The 18,894-nt window shown below is 41.8% G+C and overlaps 3 protein-coding genes across 6 annotated transcripts; 1 reads left to right on the forward strand and 2 right to left on the reverse strand.

Annotated features, from left to right (window-relative positions):
• Window positions 1–184: 184 nt before the first annotated feature.
• LOC127362214 (sodium- and chloride-dependent GABA transporter 2-like) lies at window positions 185–5,591 on the forward strand. Its single transcript, XM_051397678.1, has 13 exons — window positions 185–368; window positions 446–580; window positions 1,089–1,229; window positions 1,485–1,572; window positions 1,679–1,811; window positions 1,895–2,029; window positions 2,096–2,199; window positions 2,369–2,493; window positions 4,356–4,468; window positions 4,552–4,689; window positions 4,912–5,018; window positions 5,264–5,364; window positions 5,492–5,591. Exons 1-12 carry the CDS (start codon window positions 224–226, stop codon window positions 5,325–5,327), a joined length of 1,428 nt encoding a protein of 475 aa, XP_051253638.1. The 5' UTR covers window positions 185–223; the 3' UTR covers window positions 5,328–5,364; window positions 5,492–5,591.
• Window positions 5,592–6,916: 1,325 nt separating this feature from the next.
• Window positions 6,917–14,281, reverse strand: LOC127362215 (CLOCK-interacting pacemaker). 2 transcript variants are annotated; one of them, XM_051397680.1, is made up of 5 exons: window positions 14,191–14,281; window positions 12,873–12,998; window positions 11,068–11,247; window positions 9,644–9,834; window positions 6,917–9,135 (listed from the first exon to the last, which is right to left on the reverse strand). In XM_051397680.1, the coding sequence occupies exons 3-5, from the start codon at window positions 11,237–11,239 to the stop codon at window positions 8,128–8,130; spliced, it is 1,371 nt and encodes a 456-aa protein (XP_051253640.1). In that variant the 5' UTR covers window positions 11,240–11,247; window positions 12,873–12,998; window positions 14,191–14,281; the 3' UTR covers window positions 6,917–8,127. The 2 variants fall into 2 exon arrangements, with proteins under 2 accessions (XP_051253640.1, XP_051253639.1); XM_051397679.1 differs by lacking the exon at window positions 14,191–14,281 and adding an exon at window positions 13,589–14,142.
• A 565-nt stretch (window positions 14,282–14,846) lies between these two features.
• On the reverse strand, window positions 14,847–18,421 carry ccnp (cyclin P). 3 transcript variants are annotated; one of them, XM_051399166.1, is made up of 9 exons: window positions 18,207–18,419; window positions 17,632–17,757; window positions 17,391–17,466; window positions 17,134–17,303; window positions 16,827–16,925; window positions 16,220–16,375; window positions 15,954–16,112; window positions 15,682–15,860; window positions 14,847–15,388 (listed from the first exon to the last, which is right to left on the reverse strand). In XM_051399166.1, exons 1-9 carry the CDS (start codon window positions 18,258–18,260, stop codon window positions 15,220–15,222), a joined length of 1,188 nt encoding a protein of 395 aa, XP_051255126.1. In that variant the 5' UTR covers window positions 18,261–18,419; the 3' UTR covers window positions 14,847–15,219. The 3 variants fall into 3 exon arrangements, with proteins under 3 accessions (XP_051255126.1, XP_051255125.1, XP_051255124.1); XM_051399165.1 differs by having other exon boundaries at window positions 17,134–17,306; XM_051399164.1 differs by having other exon boundaries at window positions 17,134–17,466; window positions 18,207–18,421.
• Window positions 18,422–18,894: the final 473 nt, after the last annotated feature.

Raw genomic sequence — 18,894 nt, forward strand, 5'->3', positions numbered from 1 at the left:
GAGAAACCAACTGGCTGTGCTTACCTTCAGCTGGACATCATGGGTAATATACAGATGGAGCCTGTAGATAATTTCCACTGAGAACTGATTAACTGGTCATGCAGTTGTTCATTACATGATATAGAGGAAATGCATATAAAAACTGAGAAAACCTGGGCACACAATGTGTTGGTTAAGACGGAGACTGGGTTCAGACTGAGCTTTTGGGAATGTTGAATAAAAAATGCTCAACAATGACAAGCAAGCAAAGGTGGAGGAGAGAGGACACTGGGGCAGTAAGACAGAGTTTCTGCTGGCTGTGGCTGGAAATGTTGTCGGCCTGGGCAACGTGTGGAGGTTTCCTTACCTCTGTTACAAAAACGGAGGGGGTAAGCAAATATGACGTTCACTTGTTACCCAAAATCTGTGGTACAGGTATGCATTGTTGTATACTTTGTAAATTCAGGTGCATTCCTGGTGCCATATCTGGTATTTGTGGTGACCTGTGGCGTACCCCTGTTCCTGCTGGAGACGACCATAGGCCAGTACACCCAGGAGGGTGGCGTCACCTGCTGGAGGAAGCTATGCCCACTGGCAGAAGGTAGAACTTCAATTATAATGTTTTATTGTGGTAACACACTATCAAAACTGAATGGAGCAAAAACTAAAAAATATACATTTTCCCTCCTCTTCAGAGCCCTGACATGGAAGTCAGCACAAGGCAAACATTGACAAAAGAAACAGTATGGCCTCTGTGAACCTTATTCCAGGGTTGAAAAAAAATTAATATTTAAACAAGAACTGTGTGAAATATTTCATTTGTGTTACTGAACACTGGGATATTTATGGGAAGTACTATACTGAACTGCAAGTGGTGAAGTTGGATTGTTTTTTTTTGTTTCCTCCACATGTCAAATCCAGTGTAGTTTTACAACAGAAATGATTACTTTAGTATAAGTGTAAGTATAAGTAAAGGTTTATAAGTGGTTTATTCTTTTGCTTTGCTTTTTAATTATAAATTAATTATACAACAATTAAAACCTAACCTCTTAGAGTGAGGTTCTCATAATGTTTTTATATGAGAGAAAGTACCATATCTGGCCCTGCAGGTATCGGATATGGTGGGCAGCTGATCCTCCTCTACAGCTGTATGACCTACATCGTTATTCTGTCCTGGGCTCTGCTCTACCTGGTGTTCTCCTTCAGCTACCAGCTCCCCTGGGCCAGCTGCAACAACTACTGGAACACAGGTACACTGTCACATGCATTAAGGTTGACTTGTGTAACAGTGTACTAACATTTGCATTATGTACTGATGGTATGATAGCAGATATAAAACACTTCAGTGCATCTTATGTCAGTTAAAGCACAAGTGATTTAGTCTTACACTTACACATAGTTGAGAAATAATGTTATATAAAAGTTCAAGCAGGTAAAAGTCAGCGCAACAGAGGGTAAAACTTCCAGTGAAAAGGTGCATTTTTCTTTTTTTCTTATCCTTTCAGATGACTGTGTAGACTTTTCAAAACAAAATAACACCTTTAATGGGACCAACCAGACTGACTCAACCTCTGCTACCACAGAATTCTGGGAGTATGTTTATGTAGATTAACAAACTAAGCCAACAGGTTATTTTAAATGTGCTGAAGATAATCCTGATGAGCCTCAATAAGATACTTTTGATCTTTTTTCCTTCTAGACGACGAGTGCTGGCTCTCTCGGGGGGGATTGAGGAGCTAGGCAGCATCAGGTGGGAGGTGCTGTTGTGCCTAGTTGTTATGTGGATCACCTGCTACTTTTGTATCTGGAAAGGGGTCAAGTCTACAGGAAAGGTATTTATATAAGCTCTAAAACTGTTGTAAATGTGCATACAATTCATTTTAAAATGCCTGAATAGTCGTCTTTCCTCCCCCAGGTGGTGTATTTCACTGCTACCTTCCCCTATGCAATGTTGGTCATTCTTTTGATCCGTGGACTCTCTCTTCCTGGGGCTCTACAAGGGGTGCTGTATTATCTTCTGCCTGAACCCTCCCGACTTACAGACCCTCAGGTAGGAGCACTGTACTGATACACTGTAACGAAGTTTAGGTGTTCTCACTGTTGCTTTTTTGGACAGGTTTGGATGGAGGCCGGGGCTCAGATCTTCTTCTCATATAGTGTGGGCGTGGGCTCCTTAACTGTGCTAGGCAGCTACAACACCTACAACAACAACTGCTATAAGTAAGTATGTGTCAGTGTGTGACTAACATCATTAAAGTTACATTAAACTTTTCTGTCAGATGCACCAGAGGACACGTAATCATACATATTTTAATGTAATGTTTTAATGTGTTAATAAAAAATGGTGAATTAATAGTGTACAGTATGCATATGTCTTTATGTTTTGTAGAGACTGTCTGTGGCTGTGTTTGCTGAACAGTGGCACCAGTGTGGTAGCTGGGTTCGCAGTCTTCTCTGTGCTGGGATTCATGGCTCATGAGCAGGGTATTCCCATTGCGGAAGTGGCTGAGTCAGGTAGGTTGTGTAGTTAGAGCTATTAGTTTTGGGGGTGTGGTATTATTGAGAGAATTGTTGATGGAGTAACATTGTGAATTTGAGAAACAAATTCTCAGTATAAGGTCACTAAACATTTTTTAGAGCAAGCTACAGAAAATATTCAGTAAGTAGACCTTGTGCTGAGAATTGTCTTTTCAAGAGTAAATCATTAAGCTCGAATGAAGATATTTGACATATCATTTAACTTTTTGTAACCACTTTGTTATACAGGAGTAGTATGGGATGTACTAACACCTCCTACACTCACAAGCAAGTCGGGCAAAGTCCATGACTGTACTTGAACTTTACTACTTTATCTACTTTATTACATCCATTTTTTATTTCCTAGGCACTTTTTGCTCCACTACATATATTTGAAGGGTATAGTTAGTTTGTTTACAGATAAAAATGAACATAATACATAATAAACATATGATAAGCTCATATAACACATTGTTAAGATTAAACCGCTACTTTTACTTACACCTAAGAGTTTATGACCGGTCATTTTAATACTGATGCCTCCACATGACCTAAACAAACAAGACCATCAGTGAGATGATTGGCTGTTTCTATAAAGTTATTCTTAATGACTGCGACTGATTCAGATTCAACTTGAAATCAATGAAACGAGGCGGTGGTCCACAGGGCCTGCCAGAATAAAAAAAAAACTAAAGTTCCCTGCTGCTGCTTTAAGTTGGAATTTAATTGCAGCACTTTTAATTGGAATGGTGTGCTCTTGCATTATTGTATTGGTACTCTTATTTAAATAAAGGAGTACTTCTTCCACCACTGGTTCACAGTATGTAAAACCTTTGCTGCCATCTTGAGGACAACCATAGACATGACAAGTAGTAACAGTTTCTGTGTCCAAAGCCAGTGTGAGCAGGCACAGTTGGTTGTTGCAGCAGTTGCATTGCATTCATTTCTGCGCTGGTATGCAGCAGGACACTTGTTTCACGTCGTACCCTGCAGCACACCCAGACACTGCTGCTGACTGGCTGCCGTGTTTTGGGTGTGATCCGGGCTATATGTTAGGAGACGAGTGTGTTGTGTCATCTGATGTGATGTGAGGCCACTGAGAGGGCTTGCTCTGTAGCTTTGACCCTTGCATGTTGTCTGGGGCCAAGTGTGCGCATGGACTCATACAGTAGATACACTTATGCACACACATTCATTTTCACTGATTGGGCCTAACTGTGCTCATGTGGCTTCACTCTCATCTCTCTTCTCCTCCCTGCCCAAATATTTATAACACAGACCACATACCAGTACAAGCTGTTGTACATTCCCTCAATCAGCAGACGACTACTCCCATTCAGTCATCTCATATAAGTGTATGATTTATTTACACATGTTTATGCTCTAACAATATAATAAACATTATTATTAGCAGCGATTCCTAGATATTGAATATTATATTCATGTGTGTGATTTTGTTGTTTGACTTTAGTTAAAATTGTATTGTCTGTTTTTTATGTCTTTTATTTCACATATTTTCCTCACAAAAAAACATGAATATAAACTGTAAGTGACCTCGAAAGCTGTCACTTAAACCTTTCTGTTTTCAGCGACAAAGGTTTTTTCCAATATAATCTGCAGTTTCCTGCAAACAGCAACAACAACTTAATCCCCTTTGTGAGTGTCAGTAACTTCCCTCCATCTCATCAGACAGAGTATGTTATTGTTTGTGTTACTCAGTTGATGAGACTTCCACTGCATCACCACCATCTGCATGCATACTTACCTTTACTTTATGTTATTGATGCTAAATTGGCCCAACAATAAAGGCAGGTGGTAGAAAGTGATGGGTCTCGCATCACTCTGATGTTGCTTCTCAGGTCCAGGCTTGGCGTTCATTGCATACCCACAGGCTGTAGCCATGATGCCTCTGCCCCAGCTGTGGTCCATCTGTTTCTTTGTCATGCTCATTCTCTTGGGTCTGGACACACAAGTAAGATGCACATAAAATCTTTATGGAGTAAAATATTTACATTTAGAAATGAACTTATTCTGTCTGGTCCTTTCTCTGTACAGTTTGTTGCCATGGAGGTGGTGATGACATCCATCATAGATATGTTTCCCACAGAAATGCGCAGGCCAGGCCGACGGGAACGTTTCCTCCTCCTGTTCTGCCTCATATGCTTCCTCTGTCAGATTGTCATGATCACTGAGGTCAGTATTAAGTGTTATATGTGCATTTATCATTTATTATGGCAGTGTATTCTTGCTAATGCATAATTTTCACAACTTTGTTTTATCATTCTAACAATATCAGTGTATGTGTTGTAATGTGAAAACAGGTGACAAGAAAAGGCTTCCAAACAACTGAGGTTAACATATTAAGTAAAATAAACAACGCCCATGTCCAATAAATGTCTCTGCTGTTGTCTCCAGGGAGGGATGTATGTGTTTCAGATGTTTGACTACTACGCTTGCAACGGAGCCTGCATCCTCTTTCTCTGTGTGTCTGAAACACTGGCCTTGGGTTGGCTGTTTGGTAGGTACGCTGTTTTTAAAGGGATACTCCAATACCATACTTAATACTGGACCTCCAAAAAATAGGAAGAGTCACAAAGGACAGACTTAAAAAGAAAGATCAGAATAAAAACAGTAGAGGCTGAGATGTCTTGACTTTTAGGTCTGACTTTTATGTTTAAAAATGAGTTAAATCCCCATTATAATACACTAAATCATCCACAAACATCTGGTCTGATCTGGTTATTATCCAACCTCATCTCCTATAAAGGGGCAGAGCGAATATATGGCATCATAAAGGACATGACCGGTGCACACACCAACCCGTTCTTTAAAATCTGCTGGCTTTTCCTCACACCGCTGGTCTCACTGGTGAGTCAGGCTTTACTGTTGCATATATGAATATATAATATACGCCTGAATATGTCTTAGCACTTCTAACCTTTAATGCCAAAATGTTGGGACAAATACTGATTTTCTCCTCTTATTGTTTTCTCAGAGCACCTTTATATGTTCTTTAGTTTGGTATCAGCCTCTGACCTTTAATCGCTGGTATGTGTACCCCTCCTGGGCATACGTGCTGGGCTGGGTACTGGCCCTCTCCTCCATCCTGCTTGTGCCGGGATGGGCGCTGTATAAGCTGGGAACTGGGACTGGGAATCTCAGTCAGGTGTGTAATTTTCTAATTAAAATACAATTTTACAGTGTCCATATAATCAAGGTATTATGCAATAATCTATCTGACTGCAGACAGAATCCTTAAACCAGCAAAATAAAAAGACAAAGTGCAATAATGTGCTTAATGACACATTTTTTCTTAAAATCTATGCGCAAAACATAGCTAATACATGGGATTTGAGTGTCAATAAATAGCAAAAGGGCAGGGTCTGTCTGTGGTCAAACAAGATTTGTCTTGTTTGGCAAAATCAAACATCTCACATACTATCTACATGATGTAGTTTTTACAGTTATTACTATTATGATGGTAGTGCAGTGTGGAGTCTGTTTAGGAGTCAAATTTTGCATCAGTTTTAATGTTGAGTACAAACTACGTTCTCCTCAGTTTTTGCCAGTTTGAACTTCCAACAGCCATATTACTCATCCTGATTGTCTTAATGCTGCAACAATGCAACAAACACATATTATGCAACCACTTCAACACAGTGTGATGTCCTGGTTCATTAATGTTTCAATTATTTCTTAGTTCTGTCTATTTCTATTTCTTAGCGTTTCCATCATCTGTGCCAACCTCACCCTGACTGCTCCCTCACCCAAAAGGGTGAAACCGAGCTGCAGCACCTCAGGGAGGAAGATCGGCAACAGTATCAAAAGTAATATCACTATCTATGTAACATTACTTTATCTGCTTTTCTTAAGTCTACAATCCAAAGGTCAAAGTCAACAGAACACGGTGGTATTTTAGCCAAGAAAAATGTCATAATCTTTTTAGTCATATCATAATCACCATCAGATCCCTATTTTGAGCCAAAATTACTAAACAGTAAAAACATGCAATGTAAAAGTACACAATAAATGACCTGTGCAAAATGCTGTTGAAATTTAGAGATCCTATAAATATATATTGAAAATACATTAGAGGAGATAGCTCTAATGACAGGCACTCATTATAATTTTACTGTCACAACATTATCACACATTTAAATCACACATTTATTTCAAAAGAATAAAAGACTCAAAGTGCGGAGTTTCCAATGTCACCATGGAGCTCAGTGGATAAGAAACTAACTAGCTTCCAGGAATAGGAGACACACGCATGTGTTTCTCACATGTGCATCTCAACCTTAGTGACTCTTTCCAGTTTCCATGGAAGCAACTGGATTGTTTCAAGGTGATGTAAACTCATCGTAGAAAAATGTTACCAACATGAGACTCAATTTCAAAAGATTCATATGATACACTGAAAAAGTCTTAATGTATCGCTTTATTTAAATACCTTAAAATTATGCAAAATACACTGTATAAAGCACTTTCAATTTCAGAAATGTGTGCACTGCTGCCAGTGCAGTCTGTCATATGCACAAGCACAGAGAAATGGAAGAAAGATCATACACATAGCACATGCATATAACCAGTTAGTCAACATACTTGTGTACTTAAACACTGTCCAACTCTCTCAAACTCAATGCCAACTGTTCTCCATCTCTGACTAAAACAGGGGACCACATAACACCAGCAAGTAGAGGCTTGGTGCAAAAAAAAGAATATCAAAGTGTAAAGCTGTTGCATGAAAGGAAATGGGATAAGTGATTATCTTGGAGCTGTGTTGAACTGCTGTATCTGTAAAATGTACAAAGATTTCAATAAACTAAATAAGTATGATAATGTGTGATGATGAAGATGTGCCTGGTAATGCAAAAAAATAAAAAAAATCAAGTGAAAAACTTATTAAGGCGTTGTGAAAAGCATTTGGATAGATCCTTGCAGCAGTCCAGTGTAGTGCACTTTGTGATGTTAGACACATTTTCTCTGCAACATTGAGAGCCCACTTGTGTCTCCAGCGCAACCCGTTTCCTTAAAGTGCCATTTTTCTGGGAGCCTACAGCTGTGTTTTGAAAGCAATCTTCGCTGTGTTTGGACTGCTGGCTCTCTCGGGTAAAGAAGGCTGAAAGAAACCATTTTCTCCACATTTATCTACCAGGAGAGGGATTTATAATCTTTTCCCTGAATTAAGTTGGTCTGACGTGACAGCAAAATGTCCAACTGAACTGATAATATACAGTAAACTGATCATTCCTCCCGGGGAAACAGTTTATTTTCACATAACCCTTTACGTGGCTCACGAGCAGAGACCCTCGACTCATCTGTGTGGTTCTATACTGTCTGCGGTGGAGATGGTGCCTCTGGATTTAATTGCACTCAAGTGCATTAAATAGGAATTATTCAGATGTCAACCACTTAATTCTGGTGTAGTATGTTAGGCAACTGTACTGTAACATGTACAGTCATTGTTAAATTTTCATTGACCTGCAGAGATATTTTGCACAATCCCAATAAAACTAGGTATAAATAACCAGGGATAAACTATTACAACCACACATAATATCCAAAAATGACTGGTTCTCCACTGACTAGCCCTGAGTACCTGCTCTCCCTTTAAAGGCAATGCAGATCGTGCTAACCGGTAGAACTGTCAGGAGGCATAAAGGTGACTTTCTCTGAGGATTTACAACCAGCCTCAAGTTCTCTGCCTTGTCCTGAGTGAGACTGCTGTGACCCAGGTAAGTTCTGGTTTGGGTTCAGGATAGCTCTGAGAAAGCGAGACGGCTCTGAGTTCTCAGCAGCCAGTGGGCCATTTTCATCACCTGTGGAAATACTCTGTGGTTGACTGGCAGAATCTGGATGACACAGGATTTGTAGGTCAGGGTAGCTGCCGGACTTGGCCATGGCTCGGTGTAGATGTTCCCAGGCTGTGATACCATTCAGGCTGCAGCTGGGGTTGCTTGCCGCCTGGCACAGTAGCTCGGTGTGCTGGCGGAGCTGGGCAATGTCCCGCTCGGTGGCAATGCTCTGGCGCAGCAGCTCCTTTGTGCGCAGGGTAATGTTCAACAGGCCTGACTGTCTGAGGATTTCTACTGTGTTGAGGAAACGGCGGTGGCGAGTACTGGTGGTGCCGTTTCTGTGGAGTCTTCTGGAGGCCAGGAAGGAGGAGGGGGTGGACAGACTGGACCCAGATGGGGAGCCCTGGCTTGAGGAGACAGTAGTGGGACTGGAGGAGGATAAACTATCTCTGCTTGAAGAGGTACATGGCAGCCTAGAGGCTAATTTGGGTTGCTTATAAAGGTGCTGCTCAGGTAGATTCCCTGTCACAGATGTGTCATCACTCTGGTTTTCTGTGAAAACCCTCTTGCTCAGATTCTGGGGTTCATCATTTGAAGATTTATTAGGTGGCTTCTTGCTGGGGTGTGGCGCAATGCGCGGGTAGGAGTTGAGAATTGGTAGGTATGTGGCATTTATTTTCTTTCCTGTGGCGTTGGACTTCCGGGACGAGGGGTTGTGGAGCTGGAGGGTGGCCGGCAACAAGCTGGGTTGCTGTAAAAGGATCATGTGGGCAGCACCAGGACTGCCGGTCTCCCTGCTTCCATTTCTCCGGGGCAGCTGACCTCTTTTCTGGATCATGTCCGGCTGGTGGCACAGGGAGGAAGGAGGAGGAGGAGAATAGGATGAAACAAGGACACAAAGTGCAGTATTAGAAGCAGCCTGAGTAAATTTAGTACATTATAAAGAAATATAATTGTAAGAGAGCAAGATATTATATATTCATACTCTTGTTCCTCCCTGTTTTTGACAGATACATGATGAAAACGAGTGTCCCTTTTTAGTAAAATAATACATTTCTGCAAAAACATGCAAGTCAAAAGCATGCCACTCCTTCTGTAACAGTAAGTCACCCTGACCTATCTTTGACATTATGCTTCACTTTGCAACTTCATTTCTAACATTGCCTGTTTATAAATCACTCATGCCATCCTTCAACTCCCTACTTGCCTCACTCCCAGCTCTTGTTGTTTCAAGATCTTGGTGTCCACTGCCGTGGGAACACCTCATTTCTTACCTTTCACAGTTTAAGAGAATCATTATCAGAAGAGGAACAGTGTGTATTCCATACTGTCTGCAACTAGGCCTATCTCACCTGCTTAAGCACTGTGTTCTTGATTACGTAAATGGGTGAGAGCTCATGGCCTGCAGGCATCCGGGAAGGATTCCCACGGCCAGGTTCTTGGTTTTGACCTGGCTGTAAAGTGTCTGCAGGCTTGCTGCCTATGCACTGGCTGTCGTTTCTCTGCTGGTCGTCTGCATCTGTCTGCTGCCAGTCTGAGCCGTCTGCAGGGAAGTTGGAACAGAAAGAACTGAGCCGGGACGACATGCTTTCATACATACTTGAAAACTGTTTTTGCACACACGTACTGATTAGATTTGTGTGGCCTATAAGATATGTTGCCAAGACAACTACATGAAAACATGTATTGGTTTTGCCTCTGCTGTCACTGAGAGATTGACCGAGTGGTCGCTGTCTGTATGAAGCCTGCATGTGAGCGTGTGTGTGTTCTTCACTCTTCTCGACAACTGTTCATCTGACCCACTTCACATTTGGTGGGTGTATTCTTGGAGACCCAGTGAATTATAGTGTTGAATTTGGTGCAATTTGGACACGTTTGAATAGACAAGCGAACGGCACTGTGCAGCCTCAGAACGGGATTTTGCTGCAGTTCTCTCTCGCCGGCTGCTGACAGCGCCTTCAGCTGAGGAGTCGATCACACAGCACGGTAGACAAGCAGACATAGAGACGCTGTTACACGTCTCTCTAAAAAGGAGTTTAGTCGACTTTGTTGCACGTACCGTAACACTGGAGATAAGAGCGAGAGTCGTTCTGTCCTCTATATCTACCATTCCTCTGTGTTTCACACAGTTATGTGTTTAGGTTGTCATCACAGGTATGTATTTAGATCATAGCGTTTGTGTTTTATTGCTGTAGGATATGTATGTAGGAACATTTAAAACATATGTAATTGGTCTTTACAAAGAAATCGAGTGTAAACTCTGGTGCTGACTCTCAGCTTTAAATTGAGATTGTTTGAGGGTGTTCACAACAAAGTACATTTTATGATCAAGTATTGAGATATTCTTCACTGGTCCCCTGAACTCAGTCTAGCTGGGCAGGTACAGTATTTTGATTGCTGCATCATCAGTCTGTTGGTCATAGACTACAGTCATTGGCAGCAAGGGATTTGACACCAAATTTGAAATAAATAGATTCATTTCAGTGTATGTTTACTTTCTTCAATTGATTTAGATTATTATTTAGATAAAAGTTAACAGTTCCTACACTCCTTATGTGGATGTAAACGTAATCAAGTTAAACCTGAAAGTCAGCAAAACAACTTCTTTGTCATTGTTTCATTTAAAGAAAATATCCTACCCATTATTTATTGCAATGTTTGTCCCATTCAGCTTTCATAATTAGCACTGCCTGAGCTGACTTGCAAATGGGAGTGTATGGGAAACAGCTGTCAAGAATAAAACTTGGCAAACTGTCATTCTTACTCATTTACTCACCAGAGTAGCCAGAGTCTTTTTCTGAACTGCAGCGGGAGCCCCGTCCACTGGAGTCTGAGTCTTTGGTATTACGCATTGCCAGCAGAGTCGTACTGTTGCTCTTATCTTTAGCATTCTTGCTGGATGTAGCACGAGGACTGTGCTCGCTCAAGCAGGGCTGTTCCTTTGGCATACTGCACCCTAATATATAAAAATAAGGAATACATATTCAGACTGCCTCTGAATACCAAAAATGTTTTGCTCTCATAAGGCTGTGGTAGTTGCTCTCTGTGGTTGTACCCTACATATCACCCATTGCATGCTAGGATAGGACCAGCCTCTTATGGCCGTCAGTATAGACTTTTTTTTTGTAACTTATTGCAAAACATAACAACATAATGCAAAACAATGAAAAATATGCATATTCATAATTATTTAGATTAGATTTTTTAATTTCATATTGGACTCATTCGAATGTACGAATGCACGTTTTGAGTGCACTATCATTGAAATGCCTCAGATGACAATGATAACCACAGAATGAATACATGGTATGCAGTCACATAACTCTTTTTATCAGCAGCACACATAACACACGACTGTGTACTGCTAATGTTACACAGCTCCTTAAATGCCGCCCGTCTTCTCTTTAATACTGTGCTGTCTGTCAAAACATTTGCCTGAATTCTTTATTAATCTGTTTGTGCAGTCGATTGCACAACAGCTTATACCATTTTAGTAGCGTTTCCAATGTTTTTTTCCCACATGAATCCACATGCTGATGCTAGTGTTTGTCTTGGGGGGGAAGGGGGGGTGTAACCGAGGCAACTTACGCAAAGTGACGACAGGTGGATTGCCTCTATTAATACCACACAGGATATCAGCAAAAATATTGTGTTTCATATTAGTATTAAAGTCTTAATTTGTGCTGCATGTGGTGGTAGTTTAACAGCCCGTCCTTAATGCTCTTGCAGAAACAGTATAGGTTCAGTATACAGCACTCAAATGAGAACTCATAGGGATTGACTATATTTAACAAGGGACAAGTAACTGGATCCAGCGCCAAAACTCTACATTTATACATTTAGTTTGCTCATCTGAAATTGTAAGGATAAAAACAACAACCCACAAATAAGCCATGTGTATTAACATCTTGACCACTGTTTTTGTGCATGTGTGTACGTGAGTGCCCAACATTACAGGGAGCCAACGCAATGCAAGGGTCATGTGTTGTTTTGAGTCAACAGAGATATCAAGCCTATTACACGGTTTACCCAAATAAAAGGCTGTGATTTGAGCTTACAGGCAGAGCCATGGAACACTGAGTCAATACGTGTTGTTACAAGAACGCTACAGCTTGTCCAAGAAACGCTCGGGTTGAACATTCATTTATTCCTATTTTTCTCTCACATGCACACAACTGTATAACAACTATAAATCTTGAAGGCACGCCACATGTCCTTACACCCTACACTCTACTACAAGTTATCTGGTATTCAACTTTACAACAACTCCTGTGTGGATCAAGTTATATAACGTGAATAAGGAAATGACAGGCAGTTACCCTACAATGTACATGGATACAACACTCCTTAGCTTCCAGTTACATGAACATTCATTACAATTTGGCAAGCACTCAGTGGATTTAACTGTATCTTTTTGTATTCCTGTGGCATCCATAAGGAGTCTGTTGCCTTCACTGTGTCTGATGGTCAAAGTACAAACACAAAAACAGAAGAACATGTCATAGCATATGGGTGGCTGATTCAGCTGGGGAAATTATAAGCTATGGCCTTTTTCCATACACATGTTCTGGCTTGGCTCACCTCGGTTTGACTCCGTGCACGGGCCCAGCACTCGACCAACTCTATTAGTTGATCCTGAATGACATTTGATACTCCTCTGTCCTCTCTTATTATTGGTTCTTTGTCTCCAAGAGGTGCAGGGAATATCTACAGGACACAAGAATAAACAGTGCAGTCATTCACTTGATATTCACATTTCAGGTCTGCTACAAAATCTACACTGCAACCACATTTAAAGCCCTGCAGTGGTAGAATTTTAACTTTTATGACCGGCTGTACAACTTTATGCTCTCCCACTTTAATAAACACTGCCATCTTTTTTCACAGAAACTTTAATCGAATTTGATGTATGTAACACTATTTTTCTACTTTGGTTATTTGGATATTTTCGGTGGCAGTGGTTCCGAGAAAGCAGCACATCTCACTCTCAGCTGAAAAAGCAGCAGCACCCCTCCTCCTCCTCCTCCTTCCCTCCTTCCTCCCCCCTATTATGTAACACTCAACTTTGAGTCCAGCCCTCCCTAACACACACTTCCTCTCACACTAGCCAAAAAACACACAGGGTTAGCTAATCAAAGTGGTCGAAATACAAACGACATAACGCGTAGTCAGCCATGTGAAAGACGAAAAAGTTATGAGTGAGAGCTTGAATAGGAAGCATAGAGATGTAACGTAGCAATATCACGTCTTTACCAAGCAAATACATTTATTAGCTCCATCTACAGTGGAAAACTTACCTCCAAAAGCCAATTATTTCCAATAATGGTCGTTTCCCCCCTTATGCTCAGTTTCAGGGCGCCGATAAACGCTAACCCTAACCAGCAGTCCCATTTATAATTGTTATCCGTTTAAGTTACAGTACAAAATGATTATTTTTCTCCTGTCAAACATGCCGTGTGATAGGACTACAGAGAAAATGGGTTGAGAGATTCTGTCGAGTCAGTCACAATAAGCAACATCATATCCGGTTGGTTCCAAAATAAAACGCAGTTAAAAGACAAAACGGAGGTTTTATAAATAACACTAACTGGTCCGATAACGTTCAGTGCGATTCCGAGTCAACACTGTTATTTTACATCCCCAAGCAGCATTTACCCGAGTGTTAATCCAACAGCAGTAACATCCAGGCTTTTGTTTTGAAATTCCGGTGGCTAATTCTAGCTAGCTTGATGCCGCAGTTCGAGGTGGCGACAAAATGTTTCAATAAAGTAAAACAAATCCAAAACAATTAATATTGAAACTTTGTCATTCGAACCTGCATCCAAAAACTTTACAGACAAATAGTAGTCCACCGATGGCACAATTCAACAAGGGAGTAATAATTAGTTTTGTGCGTTACCTTAATTGAACCCACCGTGGGCTGTTACCAACGACCAGACACAATGCAACGAGCTCTCTACGCGAGCTAAAAGCGCATTGGCCCGGGAGACAACTACGACAGCCAATCAGAAAGTAGTGCAAGTGCATCAGCGGGACAGTGATAGTAGAGGAAGACCCAAGCGTGCAAAAAACAGTGTGTGTCACTGGCGGACTTAATATAAAATAAAAGTCTCGTTTAGGGTTAACAAATGTTCACGGGCCGAGAAAGATTGGTTCGGCAGAAATTACAGCCGGTTAAGATACGCACAAGAACTTGAATTGCAGTCGCCAGTCATGAGTTTGATTTCCACCAGTAGCTGATTTGCATGTAGTTGTAACAAACCTACTGCTGCTGCTTGCAAACAGATACTGCAATATGCCCGGTGTGCAAAATGTCCATTGTTTCCTTACATTCACTGAAGAGAAATACCCTTGATATAAAGTTATGCTGTGCAACATTATCAAAAGGGACTCCTGTGAGCTAGTAAGCTTTGTCAGTATTATACTGTCAATGGTCAGCATGCCTGCACATGTGAGAAGGAGTGGCCAACAAGGCAACCTTGCAGTCACAAGGTGGCTCTGCTGCTGGACTTGAAGAAAATTACATAATTTTGTGCAAAATAAAAACAGCTGAAACTTTAATTATTGCAGCAAATACTTTATTTTTACATTAAAACTTTAGAAATAACTTGACACCCTCTTCACAAATGACAAGACAAGGCCACATCAATACAATTCAAATATTTTCTAAATTGGCTGCAAGATAAGATCATAAAACAGGTATGCCACTGAGTTGGCTAATTCACATACATGCAAAATGCATGCAATTCTTTAACAGTGTTCAGCATCAAATCTTTCACACTTCTTCCTCACCATTTCCGTGGCAACTCCTCAGGATCCACAGCAAGGAATGTACAGCCTTACAGGAGTACAGCCCTCAAGCGATGATGTTCTAGTATCTCTACCTTGAAGCTTCGGGATATAATTGAGTTCCTAGGAGTTGGGAATGTCATGTGCATATGCCCAGCAGACCAGAGGCGTTCTTTAGACCTGGGTGTCTGCTGACATGCATGGTCTCTGGGGAGGAGAATTTAATAAAACTGGCACAGGTGTCTTGGGTGTGGGCCTTGGCTGCCGCAGTGGCCACAATGTGCATGATCCTCAGCAAGTCGGTCTCACTGAAAAACACACAAAGCATGCAAATGTAAACCGTACAGGTAGGACACACACACTCTTTTGGAGAACTCTGCTTTCTGTAAACACACACACACACACACACACACACACACACACACACACACACACACACACACACACACACACACACACACACACACACACACACACACACACACACACACACACACACACACACACACACACACACACACACACACACACACACACACACACACACACACACACTTTTCAAAAAGGGAACTGGGGATATCTTATAAGTGAAGATACACACCTGCCCACATGAATGCTGGAGGCCAGACACCAGGCAGCCTCCCCTTCTGGTGTCAGGGGCTCCTGCAGAACTTGGCGGGACAAACAGAGGGCTGCTCCTGCCAGCTGCACGGGCAGAAACACCACACACTGGCCCTCCAGGAGAGACAGCTCCAGAAGATAACGTGCCATCCACACCACCTGAAAGGCACAGATGATACTTCAGATCTCTACACACTGCGCATCCTCAGATCATCACTGAGATTATCGGTCAAACACACAATCCAGATCTACCTTAGTGCTGCAGCGAGCAACAGAGGCAAGAAGTACGAGGAAATGCAGAGGGGGACAGTAGGACAAGTCAAACTTGAGTGTACAGAGGAGTTTACGCTCCATTCGCAGCAGCTGATGTTTAGTGTAAGTGTGGTCCATCAAGTAGCAGAGTCCAGACACCTGGAAGAGGCAAATATCAATTAATCAATTGACATTACTCTACTTAGTCAGCAATTAAACTTTAACATATTGTAGCTTTATAGTTTGGGAGGGATGAGCCTGCGTACCTCAGGGAGAAGACATTCTTCCTTCTTTGCAGCGAGGAAGAGGCAGACCATGCCTAGGAGCTGCAGGTTGGCGGTGGCTACCTTGATCTGACGCAGGGAGCGGTTGAGGAGGTGTACGGCCAGGTAGAGGGTCTCTGCCTGAAAATGCATGATCTCCTGGAAGGAAATAAACAGGGCATACAAGATTGAATTTTATTCACAAAAGAAAAAAAAAAGTTTAAAGCATTCGTTTGAGATTTTGGGAAATGAGGTCATTTGCTTTCTTGCAGGGAGTTCAATAAGCTTGATACAGTACAAAAAGGAGCTACAGAGTGTTATCTTAGTTAATCTTATTTGGTTGGGTTAGGAAGGTACTGCACCTAACCAAGAAACAGTATAGTAGATGAAGCAAAACGTTCATTATTGAGCTTTGGAAGAGCCATTTCCCCTTGTTTCCAGTCTTTATGCTAAGCTACACTAAAGCAGCTGCAGGTTGTTGCTACAGTTTGTCAGCATTTGACAGGTTCTTCTCAACAAGCATGACCTTAAAATAATCTGAATAAAATGTTGTAGTTTGACAAGCTCTGTTTTGAGGGAGAAGAAACCCTCCACCTAGAGAAAGACTTACATGAACTTGAATGAGCCAGTCTATCAGGACAGCACGAGTGGCATCAGTGAAATGTCGGGGCAGGTCAGCGTTGGGAAAAGAGTTTTGTGTTTGAGTCCTCTGCAGGGTGAAACCAGAAAAGATCAGACACACAGAAAATACTAAAACACATGGTGCGCTGTGTGCCAATCCTCTAGGTTACCCCTCTTGCATACAATTAGTGATTAGGTCTGCATACAGCACATTTTAGTGATTATGTTCCTTCCTTTAGAAACATTAGATAACCCATGAAGCCGTTTTGCAACCCCCCGTTTTTTTTATGTCTCACCATCATATCCAAGAACATGTCCCAGGCATATGTCCGGTCCCATATGAGGTCCAGCTTCTCCAGGGCCATCTCCACTTCATGGCGCAGCAAGCTGGGCACCAGTGCCTGTAGGCTGTGAAGACCCTGCAGCCCGAGAGGGTGAAGCAGCACAGGGTCCTCTATATGCCCATCTGCTACACAGGATAGAAGGTGGATTGTTCGTGCTGCACTGTGTGTCAGTGGCAGTGTATTGGTCTGTAAAGAAGACTGAAAACTACCAGCTGAGCATGTTCGACTGTCTTCATGGAACCCCATGATAATGTCTTCACTCGTTTGCGTCGATAACCTCCTTTCCTGAAAACACAATGTCATGCACATCAGTGGGAAATGCACATGCAAGTGGGGTTGTTATGATCATATACAGAAAACAGCTGGGAAAAGAAGTCCCAACATGAGCCAAGATGAGACACTACAACATATTGCTGGGTGAAGATGACAAGGAGGAAAGAGACGGCATACCCATCTGCATTCGGTCTCCATTTTGACAGGGGCCATCCTGGACTCCTCTACTTCTACAGGCTGCCAGCGATCTATAGGCCCACAGGCATTAGCCCAAGTTCTTAATGGGGCTCGCCTCTCATCCGCCTGGAGGGGCAACAAAAAAAGTCTTTGCACAGATACCGCTGTGATACTGGTGTACACTTAAAAATGCATTCCTATCCATTTTTTTTTTATCAATACAACTGAGCTTAATGTGTTTGATAGTGACTGTAGGTGGCTGCAGTTAATTTCCTGCCATGAAACAAATGTTAAGAAGGGTGATTCAGTTCTGGTCTCAAGGTCCTACTCCAGCAGTCTAATCAGGGACTCCTCCACACCTGGGGCCATGGCAGGTGAATGCAATAAGTTGAGATCAAGGTTTAATCAGTGAGTTTTCTTTTGTTCATTTCCCTCAACAGATTCAACAATAAATACCATCTACTATAGCTGCCATCAGTTGTTTAGAAAGGAAGTGAACGGGGAAAAGTTTAAAAATAACATGTTGCACAGGTAAATTTAAACAGCTGGAAACTGGAAGAGAAGCAGATGCTCACCTTCTTGTGTAAGTCCAGCAGGGGCTTGGAGTCGCAGAAACCAGTCCTGGCCATTATCACAGCCGGAGACAGAGTTCCCGTTTCGGCCGCTGCAGCTACTTATCCACGGGTATCGGCGGAGGCCTGGGTCAGAGAGAGCAGCCATACTGCCCGGACAGCGGCTGATAAAGCCCGGTGGGCCCCGCTGATTGGGGTGGGGACACCGGTGCCACGGTAGACAGGATAGGGTTTGGACTTCCGGTCGATGTTTGAAAAAAATGAACCGCGTTTTGTTTTTCTTCCCAGCGGTGAGATGTTGTTTTAAATAATATATGTATATTAAAACGTATAAAGGATTTTATGGGTCCAAAACAGCGCTTTTGTTCATGTCCCTCAACTGCAGTCTGAGATATTGATGTTAAATGATAACATTATGACAGTATTTCAAATGAAATTGTTTCATATCAATATTACATCACATCATATAATTATAATTTTTTTTTTTTACTCATCATTTATATGATTTCCCTCCTCACTTCTGTCCTTACCGTGAAACTGAACCATGCTGCCAAAGTTTTTTTTTTTTTTTCCACATCCAAACAAATGTAGTTCTTTGGAAACATAAGTTAGCAAGTGAGACCTCCTTATTAACTCATCAGCTCCCTCATTATGTGTCATAATATGAGAGCTGTACAGAGGGTTTTAAAAA

The sequence above is a fragment of the Dicentrarchus labrax genome, unplaced genomic scaffold (genome assembly GCF_905237075.1).
Source record: "Dicentrarchus labrax unplaced genomic scaffold, dlabrax2021, whole genome shotgun sequence".
Classification (NCBI taxonomy): domain Eukaryota; kingdom Metazoa; phylum Chordata; class Actinopteri; family Moronidae; genus Dicentrarchus; species Dicentrarchus labrax.